The sequence below is a fragment of the Sporobolomyces salmoneus genome (assembly GCF_050403485.1).
Source record: "Sporobolomyces salmoneus JCM6883 DNA, S_salmoneus_JCM6883_v1_ctg6, whole genome shotgun sequence".
NCBI classification, from domain to species: Eukaryota; Fungi; Basidiomycota; class Microbotryomycetes; order Sporidiobolales; family Sporidiobolaceae; genus Sporobolomyces; species Sporobolomyces salmoneus.
In genome coordinates, this window is record NW_027481157.1 from 76887 (window position 1) to 99311 (window position 22425).

Below are 22425 nucleotides of genomic sequence, written 5' to 3' on the forward strand. Positions count from 1 at the left end.
CTCTCCCTTCTGAGATTCCCCATTCCTCTCTTTCAACCGAGTACAGTCCTCTCTTCCTTTCTCTCCCTGACGACTGTACTGGGAGCTGACCAGTATTGATTTGTTATACAGTGTCGACGAGTCGTTCGATGAGGCCAACCCCCTCAACCTCTTCCTTCGCGTCCTCCTCCCATTCTGTCTCAACAACGACTCATTCGACTCCTCCTAATCCCAACAATCAAGATGCCTCAATCTCTACGCTCCGACACCTGAACTTTATCGCTTCCTTACCGATCCAATTCACTCTTGCTCCCTCTAAATCTTCGGCGGATACTTCCTCGACAACAACCGGGAATTCTTCAGCGATTGAAAGTTATTATTTGCAAGTACCGAGGGTTAGTTATTTACCGTTATTGGTACCGGTTATCAGGAAACAGTTCTTGAGCTTGGTACTTAACCAAGATGGCGGAGGAGGTGGTGGTGGTGCGGGAGAAGGAGAGATTACGTTTCAGGACGCAGATTCGGGCGAAATGTTGAAGCCGTGAGCCCCGTCTTTCTCCCTTCTCGACCAAACAAGACCAGAGCACGCTGATATGTGCTCGGATGTGATGTGAGGTAGACATTGGCCTATCGGAGTCTTGTACGATTTCCATCATTCAACAACTCATCATTCCCTCCCTTCCTCTTGCTCAACCGATTCAGCTCCCGCTCCGAGCTCCTTAACCTCAATGTTCGCTCCTCTCGATAGTAACATGACCTCAACTTCTCCTCCCTCGTTCCTCTCCCCCGGCGAATTCGATCGTCAATCGACTCTCCGAGCTCCTTCTGCCACCTCAACCTCTCGTGCTTCTTCCCGATCCGCCTCTTCTTCCTCGCACCACTACCCTCGTCCGACTTCTCAACCGGTCTCCTCCTCCTACTCAACTACGCAAACTACTTTGAGTCCCTGGCGGATAATTCTCCATCTCCCAAACTCGATCTCTTCGACTTCCCCAGAGAACGCCCCGACGACGCTCACGGAATGTAAGAATCAATTCATGAATCGACTGAAAGAATCGGATTATTGTCGGTTTGGGAACTCGAAGAAAAAGTTGGTCAACTTGAAGAAAGAGGAACAAGATTCTTTATGGTTAGGTCTCATCAACAGTAAGACAAATCTATTTCTCCCTCAACTTGTGTGGGGGTGAGGTGACTGATACGAGTGAGCGCATTGTTGCTAGATGATTTCGTGAAGTATTGGACAATAGGGAATAAACTAACCCCTCTCCCGACTACTCTTCCGACGAATAATTTCGATCAAGATTCGACTACAACGAACTTTTCTTCGAATGGAACTGGAGGAGGAGACTTGAAGAATCTCGCGATCAAAGTGTACTTACCACCTGAAGGAGGAGAGATGGGAGGAGGAGGAGGGAAAGTATTAACTTTACCTACAAGTCCATTCGATTCGAAAACTGGTACGGATTTCTTCTCTTGTCCTCGTTCTTGCACACGGAAGATCGCGGACCTGAGCAAACCGTAAACGATCACAGGTCAACCCATCACTCTCGGTTCTTACCTTTCCACGATCCTACCTCTCCTCTTTCCTCCTCAGCCTTACTCTACCCCGACGCCGAAAGCGTATCCGATCATTCAAGGAATCAGGGTCCCGTTGGAGAGTGAATTGAACTGGTTAGCGAGTTGTTTGGGAGGGTTGGATGGGTGGTTGAGTATAGTGATCGCTGTTGTCGTTTGATCGAGGTCGGATTGAATGAGGATGGAAAGGGGTCCGCGGAACGGGAACGGACGTGGAAGGGAACCGAGCGCACGAATTCGAGGGAATGAGCGTTCGAATCCTCTTTCTCTACTCCTCAACTTCACGCAACTTTTGAGTTCACTGCATGTCATCCTCCGCCATCCATCGCCGCGCTCGAGTCGCTTCATCTTCCTCCACTTCTTCAGACGAACTCGACTCGTCTGACTCTCGACTTTCTCAAGCGACGCGTTACCGCTATCCACCCTCAGCACCTCGAACAACAACTCAGCATTCCCTCTTCAAGCATCATCACCATTCCTCATCGTCTGACGATGATTCCGTTGTTCGTTTTCTCTCTCCATCTCCCTTGCTCCCCGTTACTCACTCTCCTCCCTTCGGAATTAGTTATCGAAACGTATCCGCCGCATAATCTCTTTCCTCTTCTTTCTCCTCCTCGTCTCCCTCGTCGCCTACGGGATCTACTATTTCGGAGGGCCCCAGGCGACTTGGGATCGGGGCTGGACGTTCACGCACTTTCCTGAAGTGACTACTCCGGTCGACCCACTCGAGAGCGCGAAGAGTGTCGCGAGTGTCATTACCCAGGGTGCTGTTAGTGTTGCGACGCAGATCGCGACGGGGGCTGTGAGCGTCGCAACGCAAGTAGCGGGAGGTGCGAAAGGTAAGAGGAAGCTTCTCTTCGTTTTCGATCCTGTCGCAAAAAGCTAAGAACGTGGTCGATTGAAACGTGACTAGATGTCGGGAAAGATATTGGGAATGGAGTCAAGATGGAATTGGAAAGATTGGAGGTGTTTTCGGAGGCTGAAGCACTCGAACGAAATCTTTAAGGGCGTAACTTTTCGGAGTTTCTTATACATCGCTTGACACCACTTTGAGTACGGGTACGAGTACGAATACGAGCACAAAACCAGAACATATAAACAGAGAGAGAGAAATTCGGAGTAAGCTATAAAACGAGGACGAGTGAAACGCAGAGAGAAAGGAGGTCGATCAGGTTCTATAGTCGAGGCTTTGTCGACGATTCCTTGAAAGAAGTAGTCGACTCCTGGCTTCAAGCGAGAGGAGTATCGAGAGGGTTCTAAGATAGTGAGAACGGACGATTAGTTCTCAGTTCTCCTCGGACTCGAGTGCAGCGATTCAGAGGGATCTCGTCGAGATCGAAAGGAAACTCACCTTTCCAGACTTGATATCATCCTTTGAGAGCATCTTGCCGAGTTTCATGAGTTCCGAGCAATGAGCGACGATCGGATCACGTTGCATCGAAGCAGCTGCGACAGTCTCGTTACCGACTGGAAGGGCGAGAGAGGCGTCAATTGTAGGCCACCGGATAATGGAGGGGCGAAACGAGACGTACCAAAGTAGTAAGCGACGAATTTGAGTTCGTCCGGGTTTCCATCGATGTGAATGTCTTCCCACTCCGAAGCCTTCGACGTTCCCGCGTACCTGAGCTGTTGACCTTGCGCCGACCAGAAGGCGGCAACCTTGTCGTAAGGCTTAGCCTCTCCTGCAGCCAAAGCATGCGCGATCGTCCTTCCGTGGTTCTAGAGTTGGAAAATAAAAAAGTCAGTGATGGTTGCAGACTAGCTGCAGCAATCAAAGGAACGTACCGAAGCAACGTTCCAATGCTGGACGTAATTGTAGTCACCAGTGATCTCGTCCTTGTAAGTAGCGATATCTCCAAGAGCGAAAACTCTTCCTTTTCCTTTCCCCTTGAGTTGTTCGATCTCGAGTACCGAATCCGTCTTGACCGTTTGATTCTTCTCGAGGTCGAGTCCAGCGTCTTTCAAGAGTTGAGTTGCAGGTTTAACTCCGACACCCTGAGGAACGTAGGAGAAAGGTTCGGAGTCAGGAATGGTTTGATCTCGTCGAGACCTGTTGATAGCTTCGGACTGCCCTCAGCTCATATAATCAGAGGGAGGGAGGACTCACGAGAATGACCAAATCGGCGGGAAGCTTTTCACCATTCTTGAGGTGAACGAATCCGACTTTCGAAGAATCGGAACCAGCCGAGAAGTGGGAAAGTTCAGCAGGCAAATAGAACTTGGTACCCTTTCCTTCGTGGAACTGATAGACTCGCCGAGAGTCAGCTCTCAATCAGAGAAATGACAAAAGACGAAGCAAGTTTTACCTTTTTGATACCGTTTCCGATATCTTTTCCGAGGATCTTCTCGAACGGAGCATTCTCCATTCCAACAACAGTAACCTTTGCTTTTCCAGCCGCAGCAACAGCCGCCTCCATTCCAATGAACGAAGATCCGATAATAACAACATTCTTCTTGTCCTCTTCCTTCTCGGGTTCTTCACCGAGAGCAGCTGTGATTCCTTCAGCATCTTTGACTCCTCGGAGGAGGAATACGTTCCCGAGATCAGCGCCGTCGAGAGGAAGTCGAATGGGGTTCGCACCGGTTGCGAGGATTAGGTTTTCGTATGATTCGGTCGAACCGTTTGAGAGTTTGACTGCAGAGTTTTCGAAGTCGACAGAGGTTGCTTCCTATTGACGTAATGAGACAAGATATGAGCGAATATGATCAGAAACGCGGGAGGTTGCAGAGTGCTTACGGTATCGAGAACGAATTCAACTTCGAGCTTCTTGTAGAAATCGGCAGAGCGAAGAGCGATCTTAGAAGCATCAGCAATGAGCGCTTTCGAGATCTTGGTACGGTCGATAGGAAGATGAGGCTACCCAACACGCGAAAAAGAAATTGTCAGTGCGCAAAACTGAAACGAATGTCTGATATAGCTCACTTCTTTCGAGACGACCTTGATAGTACCCTTGAATCCTTCTTCCCTCAACCCTTCAACGGCATGAGCAGCACCAGGTCCACCTCCAATAATGAGAACGCTCGAACGTTTTGGTTCCTCGTTTTCACCGATCGAAATCTTTGGTCCTCCAGGTTGACGAGTTGCGTTGATCGACTTCTCGTCGGAAGGAGCGATCACGTAGACGGAAGAACCGTCGGTTTCGACTTTGAACGATTGGAGAGAGTCGATTCCGGGTGCGTCTTCGAGATCTCCGTCTTTGCAAACGTTGAAACAAGCTCCATGCCACGGGCTGTTCTCGACGACGTTCCAGTCAGTTTATGAACTTGACGACGTTACGGAGCAGAAGTCGTTGCGGAGAGGATGATTCAACTCACCAAACGAGACGACCTGATTCGGTCAAAACACCTTTTGCGAGAGGAGCGCCGTAGTGAGTACACTTCGAAGAGTTGGCATAGTATTGTCCCTTGATCTGATAGTAACGAAACAACGAGTTTTGCGGTGATTCATTCGGTCAGCTTGCGGTCGTCGATTCAGTCGACCGTCAGAAAAAAGAGGCTCACTTTCGACAAGAGGATCTTTGATTCGCTGTCTTCCTTAGGGAAAGGGATCTCCTTCATCTTTCCATCTTGGAGTAGATCCAATCCACCGACACGAACGCGAACAGTTGAAGCCATTCTGAGTTTGAGTTGAGGGGGGTAGAAGTTCGAGTTGGGAGATCTGAGTGAGTTGGTGCGTTGAAAGGTAAAGAGTCGAGGCAATCGGTTCATGCGCTACCTTCGAAGTGAGGTAGTTTGGGTAGGGAGAGAGAGAAAGTTGAGAGACGCAGGTGGGGCGATGACGCGCTCCAAACTTCAAGTTTGAGAGAGAGCATCGAGCGAATCAAAACTTGTCAAATTCCACCGCAACGGATGTTGAACGTTCGAGCTATCGAGTTGAGCGGAAGCCACGTACAACAGAGTCTGGGCAGTATGCAGCCAACCTCACTCGAGATGTGCAACGAGCGGCACTGAATGCGGCTGAGCTCTGGTCAACACTTGCAAAATTGATAACCGACAACGCTTTTGGGAGATGCTGCAGACAGTACAAAGATTGCAAGGGGTTGCACAAACTAGGACTTCTCCCCCTCAGAAACGGGAAAAGCGGCGAAAAGGACAAGCGAAAGGGAGAAGCGAGAAACGAGAACAAACGATACAAACAGGCTCAAAGTGAAAGTTCTATTCCTGCAGCCACTTCCGATACTCGTGCAGATCCACCATCGACTTCCACATTAGTTGCACCTCTTCCCATCCCTCTTCATTCACGAGATTCACCGCCCGGTGTTGCAGCCACTGTGCCAACGTAAATACATCCGTAAGCTTTTGATTGACCCAGATTTCGAGCGGATCCGAAGCATCACGAGCTGCCTCCTCCTCCTCCTCCTCCTCTGTGCGCGACTCGGGCGGTGCGATTTCGTCAAGACTGGGTGGATCGTCGAATTCTTCTGAACTGAGTTTCTCGTGATAGTGTTTGACTTCGAAAGGCAAGACGAAGGTTCCTAGCTCGAGGTCCGACTTGTGCTTCTCGAGAATCTCTTCGTAAATAGTCTGGAGGAGGTAATCGAGGTGGGCGAAATTTGATTCTTGAGAAGAGAAGAGGTAGACCGATCGAAGGGGACCCTCCATTGCGAGGATTCTTCGAGCTAGGTCGGGAGCGGCGGTCCAGTCTTGACGAGATCTAGGGTGTAGAGTGGTTGGCGTAGAGACACGGAGATGCTCGAGTACGGGTAGATCGAGATTTTCGAGAGTTCCGAGAACAGCCGTGAGAGTCGAAAGACCTAAGGTCAGGTGAGTGAGAGCTGGTAGAAGGCGTGAGGAGGGAGATGGGACGGAAGGAGAAGAAGAAGCCGCAGAGGAAGACGGGCCAGGTCCGAGGGAAATTGCGTTGGCGCAAAGTTTGAGGCGAATGAGAGAAGGGAAGAGAGATGTAAAGTGGAGAATGGAATCATTCAGCGATCCGGTGGGATTTTCTTCCGACCCGACGATAATCGACAACGAAGTGAGTCGATTCGCGAATGAATAGGTGTAATTGAGGGCGTCGCTGAACCAAGGTTGCTCGGAAGTGGAGTATTTGGTGAGGCGAATACTGAGTTCCGAGAGAGATTCGCACGACGAGATGAGGGAGAGTGGTACAGGAGATTGCGAAGGATCGTTGGGAACAGGGGGAGCAACAAGCGAAAGAGACTGGATGTTGGCCATGTTCGCTTCGAGAAGTGACTTGACCATCTCGCCGTCCGAAAAATTCTTGAAATGCCAGGAGGTGATGGACCTGGCGATTCTGACGAGCTGAGTCTGATTCATCTTTCTCTGGTCCTCGAGGAGATGGGGATTGGAGCGAGCTTGATCCATCATGTCGTAAGGCAACGATTCGACGGAGATCCTTTTCAGATTGGGAAGTCTTGGAGCGATGTGAAAGAGCGTGACTGCATCGGTTTCGATAGCAGTTGCTGCCGCGTTGAGAACCAGATGCGTAACGGCATTCGCGGCTGGAGTGTTGAGGAGGTGATATTGAAAGATTGGATCTACCGCTTTCGAAGCATGAAGGGTCTAACACACGACGAAGTAGGAGTGAGCGTCTGTCGGCTTTCCACTTAGCGGACATGGGAAGAGAAGACGAACTCGAAACAGATACTTCCAGCATAAGCGCCTATTCTCGCCATTCACCCTCGACCAGACACTGATTCCTTTTCCCCTCAATTTCAGATCCAACACCATCTTGCTAGCTTCACGCCTCCTGCTGAGATTCTCGAGTGCTCGTAGTCGATCACCAGCGGCACTGACACGGGCGCGATGTTCCGCCTCTTGTCTGCTTCTATACCTCGCCTCCGAGCGATGTACATGCTCCGTAATGAGTTCTTTGACTTCGTAGGGTAATTTTGAATAGCTCATCGCGACTTGATCGAGAGCGAAGAGATCTGGCTTGAGAGGAAGAAAGGAATGTCAGCGTTGGGTCTTGTAGAAGGGCGCTTCTTGTATGTATATGTTCTATAGCTTCCTCCGACATTATCGCGGTCGTCGCCGTGTATCCCAATCGCGTTGTAGCGTCTGCACGACCTTTCATCAAACTAACGAGATTTCGCGAGAGAGACTCACTGGTTGATCAATGGGGGACAGTAGTAGGGGTCGTATGCTCGTCTTGATCCGTCTCGAACGGGTTTTCGTGGTCGCAAGGTCGACACTCGGAGGAGGAGAGCGAGTTGAACGAGCACGGAGTCGTGTGCAGACTGCGACTGGATCGTAATCGAGCAGCCTTGTTCCGATGTCACGAGCTTTACGAGGGCGCCGGTGCGTCTCGGGGTCGATCGTACCGGAAAGGGGCGGAGTTCAAGATTGAGCTCGAGAAACGTTGCATTTCCCAGCGAATTTCGCCGCGCGCATGAGCTGCTTTTGCGGGAAGTGAAGCAGGATACTGACAGCGTCCGGACTCTCCCGATGTCCCATGGACGTAAGTAAGAGCAAGCCATGAAGAGGCCGAGTAAGTAGAGATTGACAGAAACGAAGAATATGAAAAATGCGAAGAGTAGTATTGGAACGAACAAACGAGAGAACAGAGTGAGAATTAGCTAAGCGGGTCGTAAAAGTAAGGTAGTGTCCATATTGAGAGAGAAGCAAAGGGGAAAGGGTTGTGACCATCAACATTCGTGAAAGGCAAAAGTCAAGCGGATAGATTCGTTTTTCGTATCGAGTCGTCAAGTAAGTAAGTGTCCATTGATCGAATGCGCCTAGTTTGCACTCCCACTCCATTGAATCGGACAAGTAACGTTCGCGATTGAAGCTTGAGTAGTTTTAGTCCCGACGACTCCAACGATTTTACTTTCGATTTCGACGGTCAAGTTCAGAGGGGCTCGATAGGTCGTTGGGTAGATGTGAGCGCAGGAGGATCTCATAACGGCGACTGCGGGGGAGACATGAGGTCAGCACGGACGAGCGGGAAGGGAGGAGGAAGAGGGAAGCGTACAAGTTGGATCGGAGGTTGAGGTATAGTTTCCGAAGAAGTTGACAGGGAACTAACCCGAATCAACGTGCGAGTGATCAGTGCATGTTCTTTCTCAGATCGCGAAATATGAGGGTGGACTCACTTCGTAACTCGTAACTTTTTTACCCGGAATCTTGATTTCTCCGTCGCTCCAAGTCGTACGTCCGATCACTCCACCAGTCTCTCGTAATTTGACTGTGATACCGAAAGAGGAATAGTGCACTGGAACGTAACTGTCACTCGCGTCGACTGAGGCGCGTGAAATTCGCAATTCCCGTCAGCCTCATTTCGCCTCAGTGTTACGTTCAGGGCAGCTAGAAGTACTCACGACCCATGATGATGTTACCATTGAAATAATACGAAACTGGATCCGTCGAAGTAATGAAAGGGTTCTCGTCGGTCGAAGTGAAGACGGTAGCTGGAACTTTTGAATCTCTGAACGTGAGGCTAGGTGCTCGAGGAATGCAGAAGTACAGGATGAGGATCAACCTGTAACTTACTCCGTCAGTATCGCACCCAAGTCAGACGATTAAGGACGACTTACGCAACGATGAAAGCGATGAAAAGCGGTAACGCGATTTTCCATTTCCTCCTCAATTTCTCCGCATACTCGCCTACGACACCTTTCATCTCTTTTCTCTTTCTCCTACTCTTTTCGAACCTCCTGTAATTCTTCTCATCCAACCCTTCCCCTCTATCCCAATCCCTCGAAATCTTCGGTACCGCGACCGTCTCATAAGCTCCATTTTGTAATGCCGCCGTTTCAAGTTTCGTCGTTGAACTACCATCACCGGCGAGAGTAGAAGTTTGTTCTTTCAAGTGATAGCTCGATCCTCCAGCTCCTCCTAGACGTGGTGCGAGAGTCGATAAAGTAGGGGCTTGAGAAATCCTTCGTGAATTCCTTCCCGCTCCTCCTCCTCCGACTCCGGGTCGTACGTCGTTGAAATCTCGATACGTTCCAAATCCATTCCCTCCTCCTCCGTGTCCGTCTGAGTCACTTGAATCGTCCGAATCTGAATCATCGGCTTCATCGCGCCAACTTCCCCTTTCCCTCCCTTGCGCTCCTAGTCCTGAAGGTGGTGGAGAGGAAGTAGAATGTTGTGCAGCTTGATGTGGGATAGCGTATAAATCAGCCGAAGAATATCGAGAATGAGCTAAATGAGGAGGAGTGGGTTGAGCGACGGGAGCGTAGAGAGGCGAGGAGGAATTTGAGCGAGCGGGAGGAGCCGTAGGTGGGTAACCGGAAGAGTAACGGTCAGCCATGGCTGGAAGAAGTGCGAGAGATGAAGGAGAGGGGGAGGGATCGCTCGATCAAAGGGGAGAGAGGGGGACTCGGGAGATCGGACGAGGGTGAGATCGGCTGGAGGAGACCGAGTCTGTGATGGTCGTAAGGCGGTAGTTTGGTATTGTCGGATCGGTGGAGAAGGAAATGTGGCAGAAGCAAGAGAAGCGAACGATTTGGACCGTTTCGCGCGTTTGTCTTTCGCAAGTTCGCAAGTTGGTTCGCAAGTTTGCCGAATCTGAGTCTCTTCGAGTTGCATGCCCGGTCTCACCGCCCTCTGAACTACGATTCCGGACAATTGAATAGGAGAGACGAGCGAGGTCAGTCCGAAGAATGCGCTTCAAAGAGGAGCTCCTTGCGAAACCTCGTTTCGCCTCCTCTGCAAAAGCTTAATGAGTAGATGGAATAAATCTGAGTAGTGTGGTATTCTTCGTTCGAGTCTTCAAGGGGTGTAGGGAGAGAGGGAGGATGTTATAAGTACAGAGGAAAACAGAAAACAATGCGAGTTGGCGTTTTTGCGAAATAAAGGATGGAATGAATAGGTGGTCTCGTTATGACGAGTTTTAATGGGTGAGGGGGTTATTGTACATGTGTGAAGAGACGAGAGAGAGAAAGGGAAGGCGATCGGAGAAAAGGAATGTTGAAGATGTTCTCGTCGAGGGTTTTATCATCCGAGGTTCCCGCCTGATTCTCTGTCCTTGGTCCTTTCTGTCTCTTCTCTTCTCTCAGCCGTCTCTCCTTCTGATCTTCTCCATCATCTACCTTCCTCCTCCGCTCCCCGCTGCCTCTAGTCTAGCCGCATTTGAATTTACTCTTGCGAAAGGACAACACCGACCTTGGCGGGTCGAAGTAGACGGTCCTTGATCGTGTCTACAGATAACGCATACGAGTGGAGTCAGTGAAAGTATGCGTGGAAAGCAAATGAGAGGAGAGCTCACATCCGATTTCCTGACATTCCAAAACCGAACCAGGTTCTTTACCCGGTACCGGAGCCTGATAAAGTGCCTCATGACGATTCGGATCGAACTGTTCCCCAGTCGGATCGAAACTTTTCACTCCATGTCTCTCTAAACATTTCTCAATCTCCCTCTTGGTCAAGCTAACTCCCTCGTGTAAACCTTTCAAATCCCCGTTCGCGTGTTCACTACTCGAAAGTTTCTCGGGAGTGATCGATTTGAGAGCGAGATGAAGAATGTCGATAGATTGAACGAGATCTTTCGCGAACGAAGTCAAGGCGAAATCTTTGGCTTGCGCTTTCTCTCGAGTAGAGATTTTTTGCAAGTTTTCGAAATCGGCCAATGTCCTCAATCGTGCGTCCTACCCCAACAACAACATCTCTATCAGTTCTCCCCTCACGCTAGAGAGGGGAAGGAGGTAGACTGACTTTCAATTCGGCGATAGTTTTCGATTGTTGATCGAGTTTAGCTTGCATTTCCGTCGTCGCGGCATCTCCTGCGCTGGGTTTGGCTGCATCAGGAGCCTCGGTTGCTGCTGCGGGTTCTTGAGTAGATTCTTCGGGTGGTGGTGCGGTCGAGTAAGGAGAAGATCGAAGAATTTGACTCGTCGGTCTTCCGACTGCGGCGAATGAACCGAGGCGAGAGGAAGGAGCGGCGGCAGTACGAAGTAATGATCGAGTAGCGGATAACATGATTGTTTAGTCCGGGGTGGCGAGGTGTTCGGAGAAGGGAAAGCTGTTTCCTCGAGATTTCTCTCCTCTCTCCTTTGCCCCATCTCGGCAAACCATGTGAGACTCTCTCTCGCCCTACCTTCGTACAATCTGCTTACATTGTTCGCCGCATGATAGGCCACCACCAGCTCATACTCCCGCCGCGGGAGGAGTTAATTCCTCGTCATCGTCTTCTCTCTCTCGCATCAACATTCTCCGTTCACCCGACCCATCATCCGTCTCCTCCTTCTCCCCTAACTCCACCCCCTCTCCACCTCCCTTACCTTCCTCCCTCGTCCCTTCGGTCGATTCCCTCGAACGAATCCTCGAAGACTTGCAATCTTTCCAAATCCCTCAACTTGGAGATTGTCGAGGTCCGAAACCACTATTTGATCAATTGACCCAACAAGTACGAAGTGAATTAGCGAGAGTGAGGAGGGATTTGGATGAGTTGAAATTGGAGGTGGAGGATTTGGAGAGGGGGAAAGAGAGAGCGGATGCAGGTTGGCATGTCGAACAATTACAATTATTTCTCGATCAGTGAGTCCCTCTTTACTCTCATGTATGATATGAGAGGAGGTAGCTGAGTAGTGGGAGTGGATAGGTGCACGAAGGGTTATCGGAGCGCGGTAGTTCAGGCGAAAAGAACAATCGATAGTTCGCAACATTATCTCAATCGAGAAGAACTGCTCGCTCCTGCTACTTCTGGACGAGATTCTCCTGCACCGAATAGTCACAATGGAGCTCCGCAATCGTGCGTCCCTCAGCGTTCTCGATTGCTTTACTCGCGAAAGCTAATCAACGAATTTTGAGTACTCCGCAGAGAAGACGATGCCCTAATGTCTGCTACTTCAGACGTAACAGAAGGTTTACGACGTACTCTCCAACTCCTTCAATCCGAAGTCGATCGTTCCCAAGTATCCAACGAATTACTAGGTACGAGTTTTACAAATTTCTTTCTTGTTTGTTTCGTTTTCTCTGATCACGGATATATTCTGCGTTCGTTTCAACTACAACTAGAACAACAAACCCAAACCCTCTCTTCAACGACCGTTCAATACTCCCGCCTCTCGACTCTCCTATCCTCCTCGAAATCCCTAATTACATCTCTCGAGCGCGCCGACGTACTCGATCGATTAGTCCTCTTCGGTGCATTCTCGTTCTTCGTAGGGGTTTGTAGTTATATCTTCAAGAAACGGGTCGTCGATCGAGGAATCAAGGTAGCTAGTGCGGTTACTGGTGTTCTGGGTCGAACTGGAGCAGGAGGAGGAGGAGGGAGAGGAAATTTGGGGGAAGTGAAGGAAATTGTGAAAGAGGAATTCAAGGGAGAGATTGAGAAAGTGGTGATGGCTACGGCGGCGGTAGTGGGAGCTGTAAAGAAGGCGAGGGATGTAGTGCAGGAGAAACTCAAGGGGAGGGAGGTAGTCCCGGAGGAAAGAGAGGAGGAAAGAGGGGTTCTTCAGGAAGTTGTGCAGCAAGTCACGGAGCAAACGAGGACGACTGAACCGATAGCGACGCAGACGTCCTCGAGCACGACTACTACTTCGTCTATCCCGACCTCAACACCCATCCCTGAGCCAGAAGAGGAGGAAATCGAATTCGACGACCCAGAATCGGAAGAATCACTATTCGGCGAACCCATCCCCGTCTCTTCCGAACCCGACTTGTCCTCATCTATCACCTCGACCGCCGCAGTGCATCCTCCAGACCCTACCTCGACTCCTCCCTCTCACGACGACGGAATTTCGGATCATCAAGTCGATCAAGTTTACTCGCCTGAACCGACTCCTGAGCCTACTCCTACTCCTCCGCCCTCACACAATGCGGATGTCGAGGAGGAAGCGACGGAAGAACCTTCAGCGGAACCTGAAGCCGAAATCACAGTTTCTCAAGTTCCCGAACCTACGAGTTCCGAAACCGAAACGAACTTTTCTTCGCCGACACCCGAGGAGGAGCAAGAAGAAGCGAACGAGATCGATATCGTCAACCCTCGACAAGCTCATCCTCCTGTTCCCGCGCACTCTCGAGAAGAACTCGAAGAGATTTTCGATTCCGCTCCTTCTCCTTCTCCCTCAACTTCGACAACCGAACCTCTCCCTCCGACTGATATCGGACTCGACTCCACGCCTATTGAGGACCTCGATGCTTCTCCCGACCTCATCGACCTCGATCCCCTCCCTTCCTCCACCTCGACTACTCCTCTTCAACCCGAAAACGACGTTGAAGAAGAAATCGCTCCGAATCTCGATCATACGACAACTCCACTCGACGCATCTGCCGTCGACCCCGAGACGATCCCTCCTCTAGACGTTGAGGAGAACCTGGAATCAGAGCCAGTTTCGGAAGGGGAGAATGTCGTGGAGTTACCGATTGATTTAGAGAGGGAACAGACGATTTGGGAGGAATCGCCCGCTAGAGAGGACGAAGCGGAGGAAGAGGAGCGAGAGGGAGATGGAGAGAAAATGAACGAAGAGGAGGGGGAGGAGAGGTTGTTGGAGGAGATGATGGAGAGACAATTTGGGGGAGATTTGAACCGAGTGGGAGCGTACTTTAATGAGACTGGAGGGATCGAGGAACATCAGGACGAGGAAACGCCAACAGTACTCGAAGACGAGGAGGAGGTTCCGGAACCGCCGAGCGAGACCATGGAAGAACCGATCATCGATATTCCTCAACCCGAATCGACTCCCGAACCGTTCTCTTCTTCAGTTCCTGTCGAAACCCCTCCTTCCACCGCCGGAATCCCCGAGTCCTCTTCACTGATCGAACCTACACCAGCTTTGCCGAATCCCGAATCGACTCCTTCTTCAATCCTTTACGAATCTACCCCAACTCCAACTTCAGAACCCCTCTCTGACATCGTTCGCGAATCAACCGAACTACCAGTGATCGACGATATCGGCTTTGATCAATTAGGTTCTGTTACCGATCCTGATCCGCTTTATCCACAGGAGGAGGAGGTCGAGCAGGAAGAATCCGAACACTCGGTTGAATTACCGGAACCTACTCCTACTCCTACTCCTACTCCTAGTTCTTCAGCTTCGGCAACCATCACTACTCCTCTTCCATCATGTATCGTTTCAGCCGCTCAGCAGGAATACGACTCGCTGAATAAGGCGGAGGTACCCGTCTTTGAGTCGCAAGTTTTCGATGACGAGGAGGAGGAGGAGGAACCGAATCATATCGTCGACGTTCCCACTCCAGCCCCGGCGCCTATTCCTGAAGTCTCCCATGTAGTCGCTCAACCCACTGAGCCCGTCGAATCGAAACCGGCGGAGGAGGAGGAACAACTCTCAGCTCCTTTACCGATAGAATCGATTCCTTCTTCTGATCCTCCTATTCCCGTCGCTACACCTTCGCCTGAACCTACCGCCACACCGGCTCCCTCTGCCGAGTCTCAAACAATAGCTCCTCAGTCGACCGAACCGGATCTCCCTTCTGAAGACGAAGATCTAACGAATTCAGACGTCGTTTTCCCTCCGGCCGATATCGATGAGGATGAGTTGAATCAACCCGATGAGGCGTTAGTGGAGGAAGAGGATTTACCGATTTTCGAACAAGTCGAGCTTGAAACTGGGAACGACGAATTCGAGACCTCGAGGAACGACGACGACGATGATAGGGAAGAGGAAGAGCCGTTGGAAGAAGAAGGAGATGAATACATCGATCATGAGCCAGATTCAGATTCAGTAGAAGAAGTTGATACCCCTTCGCAGGTTAGTGCTCATGTCGAATTGTAAATGTCAAAGATTGTTGGTTGCAGCTCTTACTTGATCTCGAAACGCTATTCCTGAGAGACCGGGAAAGAGTACAGGAAACGAGACACAGCTCCAGCTCAGCAGAGAGCTTGAGCAGACTCAGATTGCAAGAAACAACGATAGTAGACAAAGTTTGTTCTTCAAGCTGCGGCAGAGCTTTCCTCTTCTCCCTCTACGACTAATGTCATTCTCGATTGTAGGTGTTTCCAACATCCTCAACCCTTGGAGTCTGTGCTGTTGACTGACGGTGAGCCTCTGCCATCCACTCTTCAGCCACGTTTTTGCGTGCTCAGATAGTTCATTTCGTTGCGAGAATCGTTTTGGGCGAACCTACGTGATCTCGGGGTTATCCCAATCGAGATTGTAGCAAGAGGAGCTTCTAGTAGCTTCTGGTGTCCGCTCCGTAGCAAAGCTAGAGACGTTCAACGCAGTCTTGAAGCTAAAACGAGGCATTCTAAGTTGTTGTTTCTCCCCGCCGTTCGCAGAAAGCTCACGAGGGGTCTCGCTTGTACTTAACTTGTACTGCTGTCGTGCTCGCCTGACCTCCAATTCACGAAGGGAAGCGAGAAAGTTTTGACTCTGCGAAACGAATGAGTTCGTTCGCATTTTTTGCCACGTCAGCCCGAGCTTTCAAAGTCAAACGTGTTTGTTTCTCATCATCGCCTCGACCTCCCTCCCTCTTCCCTCTCATCAAACCCCAATCACTCACTGCCCTACGCCCGCCGAACTCGTGTCCACCAACTCACTGCGCGTCAACTTGCCCACCTCTCGACCCTACAACGAACCATTCCAACCTCGGCTGTATCTCAAGTTTCGTCATCAACTCTCGGTGCTCATCCTCACTCTCCTCGCTTTTTGAACGCGTCAAACGGTTCAAGGTTGACTGTCAATTCGCAGGCGTACGAACCGATAGCGAGTAAGGGGGTGAAGAGGGAGGAAGAGAAGATACAGAGTGGGGGAACAGAGGCTCGAGATTCATCGCTCGTACGGGAGAACGTAATGAGCGAGGATACAAGTGTTGGAGATAAGGTCGTCGCGGGAGAAGAGACGAAGATGAAAACGAGACCTTGTTCGAAACGTGAGCTTTCTTTCGATTGATCTCGCCTCGCAGGCGTCATTTCTGACTCTCGTTCGCACAATTCTATCGCGTCACGGACAAGCAGGATCTGATTCGCAGACAGAGTTCCAGATCGTTCAGAAAGGACCGCAAGGAAACATCGTCCTACTTTCAAACGAATCTTCCGACGCTCAACCCATCGAACTCCTCTCGTCTTCCTCTGTCCTCTCCCGCCCCAACGAAGAGACTCGCCTTACCGGATCAGTCTCGGAGTTGGAGGAAGAGTGGGAGCTACTGAGCTATGACGAAGAGGATGGAGATTTTCAGAAACCCGCTCTAAACGTCGCCTCTCGTCTTGTCTCGGCATCCGCCTGAAACCACCTATTCGCGAAACCCCTATATATCGATACCCCCTCTCAGCAAGAAGTAAGAATCCCCAGAATCAAAGTTGTGTCTGTGCGAGCTGTTTATTTCCCGTTTTTTCTGACTTTATCCTTATTCCCATATCGAGTTGTGCTCTATCTTCTGTATGCGACTTTCTTGATGTGCCTGTACCTATTCTAATAGACTCTGATAGTGTGCCCTCAGCGAACTGAGCAAGATGGAACGATTCTCTTTCTTGGGTCGCTCTCTCCTTTGCCTCGCGTCTGCTCCTCAAAGAAACGCAAATTACCTCAATGATACGTGCGAGAATGTTCTACAGATCAAACGATTTCTGTCGACCCAACGAACGAACGAAAAGTCAGCTCATCTCCCGTCTCCTATACGACGACTCAGTGCAAGGACTCACCCTGACTCCAGCGCCTCCTCGTTCCCTCTCGATTCTTCCGTATGCGAGTTCCAACGCTTCGTTGATCTCTTTCCTCTTCTGTTCTTCCTTCCACATACTGATCATTGAATCCCTCCTCTTTTTCTTCTTCGGTCCCGCGACGTGCTCCTTTAATTCGGACTCGAGGAGGAAATCTGGGATCGGAGCCGAGAGAGGAACGAGGGAAGCGAGAGACGGTAGAGCAGGTACAGGGGGAGGAGGGGCTTGTTGAGGTGCCGAATCAAACGTCGAAAAAGGTGAAGAGGCTTTCGATTCCGAAGAACTCCTCTGTCGAGTTGAAGACAACGGGAACTTGACCCTTGCAGATAACTTGTTGGAGAGAGAAGAGAGTCGAGATGAGTTTGATCGAATCGAGGAGGGTTTACTGTTCGCCGGAGAAGAAGATTTCGCAAAGTTTGTCGAAGTGGGAGAAGTTTCAGGAGTTGAAGCGAGAGAAGAATAAGGGGATGTGTAGTGCGAAGCGATCACGAGAGAGCTGCGCCGGGATGAAGACGGTAGTGAAGTTGGCGAGGAAGCTCGAGAAGGGTAACCAGTCGAGGCTTGAACGGTCGGTTGCGAGACTGAACCGCTCCTTCTTCGAGAATAGATTGGGTGAGGATCCCGGTTAGGAAGCGATTGTTCGAGCTGGACGAGATAGTGTCAGGTTCCGAGCGTAAAAGACAGGAGCAGAAGGAGAGGAAACTTACAGCACCGACGAGATCTTGCTCTTCCGCTTGCTCCTGTTCGGCTTCTATCGATTCCTTCCTTGCTTTCTCGCAGTTCTCCACCCACTTCAAGCAAGCTTTACCCTTCGTCTTGTACCATCCCTCCCAGCCAGTGATTCCATCGCCGCCCGATTCTTCCTTGGGATCTTCGTTGACTATCTCCCGAGCGGGCGGAGGTGGCAGACTTCGAGCTTGAGGTTGAGGTTTCGGAGGAGCTGGAGCTGGGGTCGGAGCGAAAGTAGCGATTTCCTTCATAGTCGGCGAGAGGTCCAGCCTCGAAACCATCACTTTTGAAGGAGAATTTTCGCGCTCTTTCGTCGTTGTCGAAGTGAACGAGAACTTCGCGAAGATCTTGGCGAAGTTCTCGGCTTCCTGTTCTTCTGTGTATTTCGCTTCCTTGAATACCTCGACGTGGATCAAAGGAGGAGGAGGCGAGAGAAGTTGGTCGAGGTGGGGAGTCGTTTCTTCGAGTACAGGGGAAAGGAGGGAAAAAGTGATCGTAGGGTAACAGTCTGCGTAAGGTTCGGTAGACTGTAGCGAGACGATGGGAGGGTGTTCAGCTTGGAAAAGGTGTTGCTTGAAAGGTACGAAAAGAAAACTCACGAGTGGGGAGGGCATCGTTTCTCGAGAACCGGTGTATTGACTTCGACGCAGTGAATCAGTACTCGTCGATGTTTAGGACGTCTCAGGGAAAGGCGAAACAGAAAAGAGAAATCGGAAAGAGAGAAGCGAAATCGCCCCGAGCGGCTGTTTTCGGTCTCCAGCCCTCACGCCGCTGGTCGAGCTAGCCTCTCAACCAGCCAGTCTTTGTCGTCAATGTCGAAGAGGGCTTGTCGCGGAACGCACAGTCGGCAAAAGTGAGGGATTTAGAATCGGACCGACCTGAGCTCGGGGCCAAAAGAAGAGGCGAGTTCTTCCTCTCTCGCATCTGACCCATCGAGAAGTACGCGACGGCCACCTTACGAGCTTTCTTGTTTCGACATCCACTCTCTGATCCCTGTACTACCCATTTTCGTCTCGACCGCAACCTTGACTTGATTCTCCTTCTCCCGCTCTTCCTCATCGTCTCCTTTCGAGATAGTGTTTGTCGTCGACCCGTCATCTGATACCAAGTTGATCACGTACGTCTCGAGAGTCGAGAGGGACTTTTCAGATCTTAGCTTGTTTACTAGAAAGGCGATTGCCGGTCATCTCATGTCAGCCATACTTTTGGCTGGATGAGAGAAGCGGGAGACTCACTAGCATCTCCACCCAATCTCGTTTCTTCCGATACCACCAGAGCTTGAATATCTGGATCCGTCGCAGTTGGTCCATAAACGTCCTTTTCGTCGGTAGAGATGGGTAAGTGAGCGTGTCTCTCGCAAAGAGTAAGCAGACGACTCACCTGCAGCGGTACTACCTGATGCTGGATCCCGGGTCTCACCAACTCGATAAACCTTTCAACGCTACTAATCCTTTCGTTGATAGTTTGTAAAAACTGCTTGAATTTCTTGTTCCCCAACAGCGGTTCATCCGAAACTCCGACGATGAGTTTCCGACTGGTTATCGAGCATGCCATAGTCAAGAGGATCTTGTGTCCAGCGTGAAGGTGATCGAAAGTACCTCCCGTCGCGACCACTTCGTAGCTACCTTGTCCTCCTCCTCCAACTGCATTCGAGTTGTTTCCTATCCGTTCTCCTTCCGAGTCTGACTGATCCTCGTCCGGGCTGTACGTCCAGCTGATAGAGTTTGTGCAACCAGGAGGAGAACAAGTCGAAATCGTTCGCATTTGATCGAGTACGACGTCGACTTTCGCGAGTATTCGATTTGACCGGAGGAATTCACGAGTCGCTGCAGAGTAGATTGAAGCTAGGGAGCCCTCGAGGGGAAGCCACAGACTCGAGGGAGAAGGGATCGGTGGGGGCGGGGAAGGGAGAGCTGAGGAAGAAGAGGACGAGGACCCGCTCGCAGCTGAAGGTAGTTGAGAGGTATCTGACCAGGGTGAAGGGCTGTCTGGAGGTGATTTGATCGAGATGAGGAGAGAGGAACTCGTTTTAGATGTAGAAGAGATGACGGATAAATGCGAGGTCGAAGAGAGGAAGGTCGACAGGGAAGGGAAGTGTAGGGCCAAGTAGGTATCGTATGCTGCTATTGGTGCCATTCTTGAGAGGTTAGGTGAGGAGTTGGAAGGAGCGAAAGATACCAAGTCTCTCTTTCTCTCTCTCCCACTCCGCCCTGTTCGAACTTCGGCATGTCTGGCACTATCGATAACTTACTTGTCAAGACAACGTATGGTCCGGTCAAGGGATTCACAGACACTCATCCCGTGCAACAAGAATCGACTGCGAACCTCTCGGCAAATGGCGACCTCAAGCCTGTCAACAAATGGCTAGTAAGCAGTCAGGCCTCTACATTCACGCAGATTATCCGACGCTCAGTCACTTCAACCGAAGTGCTCGAGAAGCCATGATAAGCGGGCTCGGATCGCTCACCTTATCGTTCCTTGTCTTTCCCCTGACCAGGGTATCCCTTATGCGAAAGCGAATCGATTCGAACGTCCTACTGCTCCTGAATCGTGGTCAACTCCGAAAGAATGTTTCGAATTTGGGTCAGTTTTTCATTCCTCTCCCTCCTCGTTTCGCCTCGCCGGCTTGCTGACCTTTCCTGTAATGACAGCACGATGTTCCCACAGCCAGCCGGAATGACGGAACAGCTCCTTTCCAAGCTTCCGGGCTTCGTCCTGAGAAGTCACATCAAACAGAGCGAGGATTCGCATTTCGTAAACGTCTTCACTCCCGCCGATATGAAAGAGAACGAGAAATTACCCGTCATGGTATGTTGTCCGCTCTTCGACATTGTCCGCGATCTGTGACGAAAAGGCTAAAAGCTCCGGTCTCCATGAATGATTGAACGTTTTCAGGTTTACATCTAGTGAGCTTCTTCCCTCAATCGAGCTCTTTTTCCCCGACGACCTCACGGACTGATCATCTCTCGCTTCACAGTGGTGGCGCACTCAACACGGGATCATCCGATCGATTCTTCTACGACCCGACTTCTCTCGTCCGTTCTCAAAGAACCGATTCCGAAAGATGCATCGTCGTGACGGGCAATTATCGAATCAACATCTTCGGCTTTGGCGCTTCCGAGGATCTGTCGAAGCAAGACAAAGAAGGATTGAGCGGAAACTATGGGTTGTACGATGCGGTTAAAATCTTCGAATGGGTAAGGACGTTCAGTTTAAAACCCAGGTCAATACGGTTTTGACGGTGACCTCCTTACAGGTCCAAGACAATATCGATGCCTTTGGAGGAGATCCTCAACGAGTGACTGCTTTCGGTCAATCCGCTGGAGCTTTTCTCATCGCGTACCTCCTCGTTTCGGGAAAGAAGTTGTTCCAACGTGCAATCTTGCAAAGTGGAGCACAAAAGACCATGGTCAGTCGGGATGACGAGATACTCCCGTCTCGCACTTGGCAGATGAAACTGACTTGAAATTGAGCGCGAATGATTTAGGGAATGCGACCCGCTTCGAAATCGTACCCCGCTTTACCTGCTATTCTTTCGACTCTTTCTTCCTCCTCCTCTTCCGACGACAGCGTCTCACTCCTTCGCTCCGCTTCGACCGAAACCCTTCTCGCTCTTCACACTTCCAACCACTCGCTCGAATCAGTCTCTCTCACAATCGAACCTTCCTCTTCTTCCTCTGCTATCTGGACTCCCGCGACGATCTCCCGTCTCGAACGAGGTGATATCGACCCATGGATCGAGTCCATCGTGATCGGAACGACTGAAGACGAGGGTACAGTTTTCGCTTACGGCGCTAAACTCGCAAAACCCGAGAATTTCGATCAATGGATCAATAAGTTCCCTTCCTCGACAGTCAAAGCGATCAAGAAGAAGTATCTAGGTGGACGGTTCGCTGGAGTACATCCGGAAGAAGGGAAATGCGAGCTCAAAGACCTTCCGGGGAGCAAATTGCTCGCGGATCAGATCTTTGTGAATCCGGTATGGGATCTCGCGAAAGCGGTCAGTGAGAAGGGAAGAACGAAGGTGTGGTTGTATAGAGTGAGGACTGGAGTCGATATGATCTTGGAAAACTCTCCTTTCGGAATCATGTTAGTTTTTTGCCCTCACGCTCTTCCGTTGAGTAGAGCACTGACATACATTTCGTTCAACAGGCATTCGATGGATCTGCCGCTCATCTTCAATTGCTCATCATTATGGAACGGAGACGAATCTTCGGCAGATGGGAAGACTTCACGAGCTTTGGGAGAGAGATGGTTGAAATACGGAGTAACTGGTCAACCAGGTACTTCATCTCTTCTTCCTTCCGCAGCGTCAGCAGCTAATGAGGTTCAACCGAGTCTTCCCTTTAGACGAGAACTGGAAACTTTTCGACTCGAAAGCGGAAGAAGCGAGCTGGTTGGTCTTCGAGGAAGGTGGAGTGACGAAGAACGAGAGCTTGAGCCAGTTCGAAAAGGAGAAAGTCGAATTGGTTTACGCGAAGCGAACGGGAGAAGAAGAAGGCGACGAAGTTTTAGGAGTGAGTCGACCGTCTCATCTTTTGCTGATTCAACCGCGCATTCCTTGGTTTCCCGCACTCTGCTAACTTGATCAATTGACAGACAACCAACGAGGAATGATC

At 50.5% G+C, this 22425-nt stretch overlaps 10 protein-coding genes across 10 annotated transcripts; 4 read left to right on the forward strand and 6 right to left on the reverse strand.

Moving 5' to 3' along the window:
- Positions 1–128: 128 nt before the first annotated feature.
- On the forward strand, positions 129–1714 carry JCM6883_006581 (autophagy protein 5; the record flags this gene model as incomplete). Its single annotated transcript, XM_076629602.1, has 4 exons — positions 129–520; positions 599–1125; positions 1200–1436; positions 1512–1714. 4 exons carry the CDS (start codon positions 129–131, stop codon positions 1712–1714), a joined length of 1359 nt encoding a protein of 452 aa, XP_076490229.1.
- Positions 1715–1859: 145 nt separating this feature from the next.
- JCM6883_006582 (uncharacterized protein) lies at positions 1860–2559 on the forward strand (the record flags this gene model as incomplete). The annotated part of the gene is made up of 3 exons (XM_076629603.1): positions 1860–2057; positions 2120–2393; positions 2468–2559. 3 exons carry the CDS (start codon positions 1860–1862, stop codon positions 2557–2559), a joined length of 564 nt encoding a protein of 187 aa, XP_076490230.1.
- A 224-nt stretch (positions 2560–2783) lies between these two features.
- JCM6883_006583 (uncharacterized protein) lies at positions 2784–5262 on the reverse strand (the record flags this gene model as incomplete). The annotated part of the gene is made up of 10 exons (XM_076629604.1): positions 2784–2810; positions 2906–3021; positions 3087–3273; positions 3340–3549; positions 3662–3796; positions 3861–4223; positions 4292–4411; positions 4478–4784; positions 4870–4964; positions 5056–5262. The coding sequence occupies 10 exons, from the start codon at positions 5260–5262 to the stop codon at positions 2784–2786; spliced, it is 1767 nt and encodes a 588-aa protein (XP_076490231.1).
- A 447-nt stretch (positions 5263–5709) lies between these two features.
- On the reverse strand, positions 5710–7419 carry JCM6883_006584 (uncharacterized protein; the record flags this gene model as incomplete). Its single annotated transcript, XM_076629605.1, has 2 exons — positions 5710–7077; positions 7195–7419. The coding sequence occupies 2 exons, from the start codon at positions 7417–7419 to the stop codon at positions 5710–5712; spliced, it is 1593 nt and encodes a 530-aa protein (XP_076490232.1).
- Positions 7420–8252: 833 nt separating this feature from the next.
- Positions 8253–9769, reverse strand: JCM6883_006585 (uncharacterized protein; the record flags this gene model as incomplete). Its single annotated transcript, XM_076629606.1, has 5 exons — positions 8253–8425; positions 8489–8537; positions 8610–8755; positions 8835–8995; positions 9051–9769. The coding sequence occupies 5 exons, from the start codon at positions 9767–9769 to the stop codon at positions 8253–8255; spliced, it is 1248 nt and encodes a 415-aa protein (XP_076490233.1).
- An 827-nt stretch (positions 9770–10596) lies between these two features.
- On the reverse strand, positions 10597–11436 carry MGE1 (mitochondrial nucleotide exchange factor MGE1; the record flags this gene model as incomplete). The annotated part of the gene is made up of 3 exons (XM_076629607.1): positions 10597–10658; positions 10727–11105; positions 11173–11436. 3 exons carry the CDS (start codon positions 11434–11436, stop codon positions 10597–10599), a joined length of 705 nt encoding a protein of 234 aa, XP_076490234.1.
- Positions 11437–11585: 149 nt separating this feature from the next.
- JCM6883_006587 (uncharacterized protein) lies at positions 11586–15194 on the forward strand (the record flags this gene model as incomplete). The annotated part of the gene is made up of 5 exons (XM_076629608.1): positions 11586–11758; positions 11872–11994; positions 12059–12208; positions 12278–12390; positions 12475–15194. The coding sequence occupies 5 exons, from the start codon at positions 11586–11588 to the stop codon at positions 15192–15194; spliced, it is 3279 nt and encodes a 1092-aa protein (XP_076490235.1).
- A 1772-nt stretch (positions 15195–16966) lies between these two features.
- JCM6883_006588 (uncharacterized protein) lies at positions 16967–18420 on the reverse strand (the record flags this gene model as incomplete). The annotated part of the gene is made up of 4 exons (XM_076629609.1): positions 16967–16984; positions 17060–17722; positions 17785–18333; positions 18406–18420. 4 exons carry the CDS (start codon positions 18418–18420, stop codon positions 16967–16969), a joined length of 1245 nt encoding a protein of 414 aa, XP_076490236.1.
- Positions 18421–18761: 341 nt separating this feature from the next.
- On the reverse strand, positions 18762–19942 carry CAB4 (putative pantetheine-phosphate adenylyltransferase; the record flags this gene model as incomplete). Its single annotated transcript, XM_076629610.1, has 3 exons — positions 18762–18970; positions 19042–19123; positions 19187–19942. The coding sequence occupies 3 exons, from the start codon at positions 19940–19942 to the stop codon at positions 18762–18764; spliced, it is 1047 nt and encodes a 348-aa protein (XP_076490237.1).
- Positions 19943–20032: 90 nt separating this feature from the next.
- JCM6883_006590 (uncharacterized protein) lies at positions 20033–22423 on the forward strand (the record flags this gene model as incomplete). Its single annotated transcript, XM_076629611.1, has 10 exons — positions 20033–20173; positions 20304–20389; positions 20458–20614; positions 20702–20712; positions 20784–21003; positions 21063–21215; positions 21294–21895; positions 21959–22089; positions 22157–22323; positions 22406–22423. 10 exons carry the CDS (start codon positions 20033–20035, stop codon positions 22421–22423), a joined length of 1686 nt encoding a protein of 561 aa, XP_076490238.1.
- Positions 22424–22425: the final 2 nt, after the last annotated feature.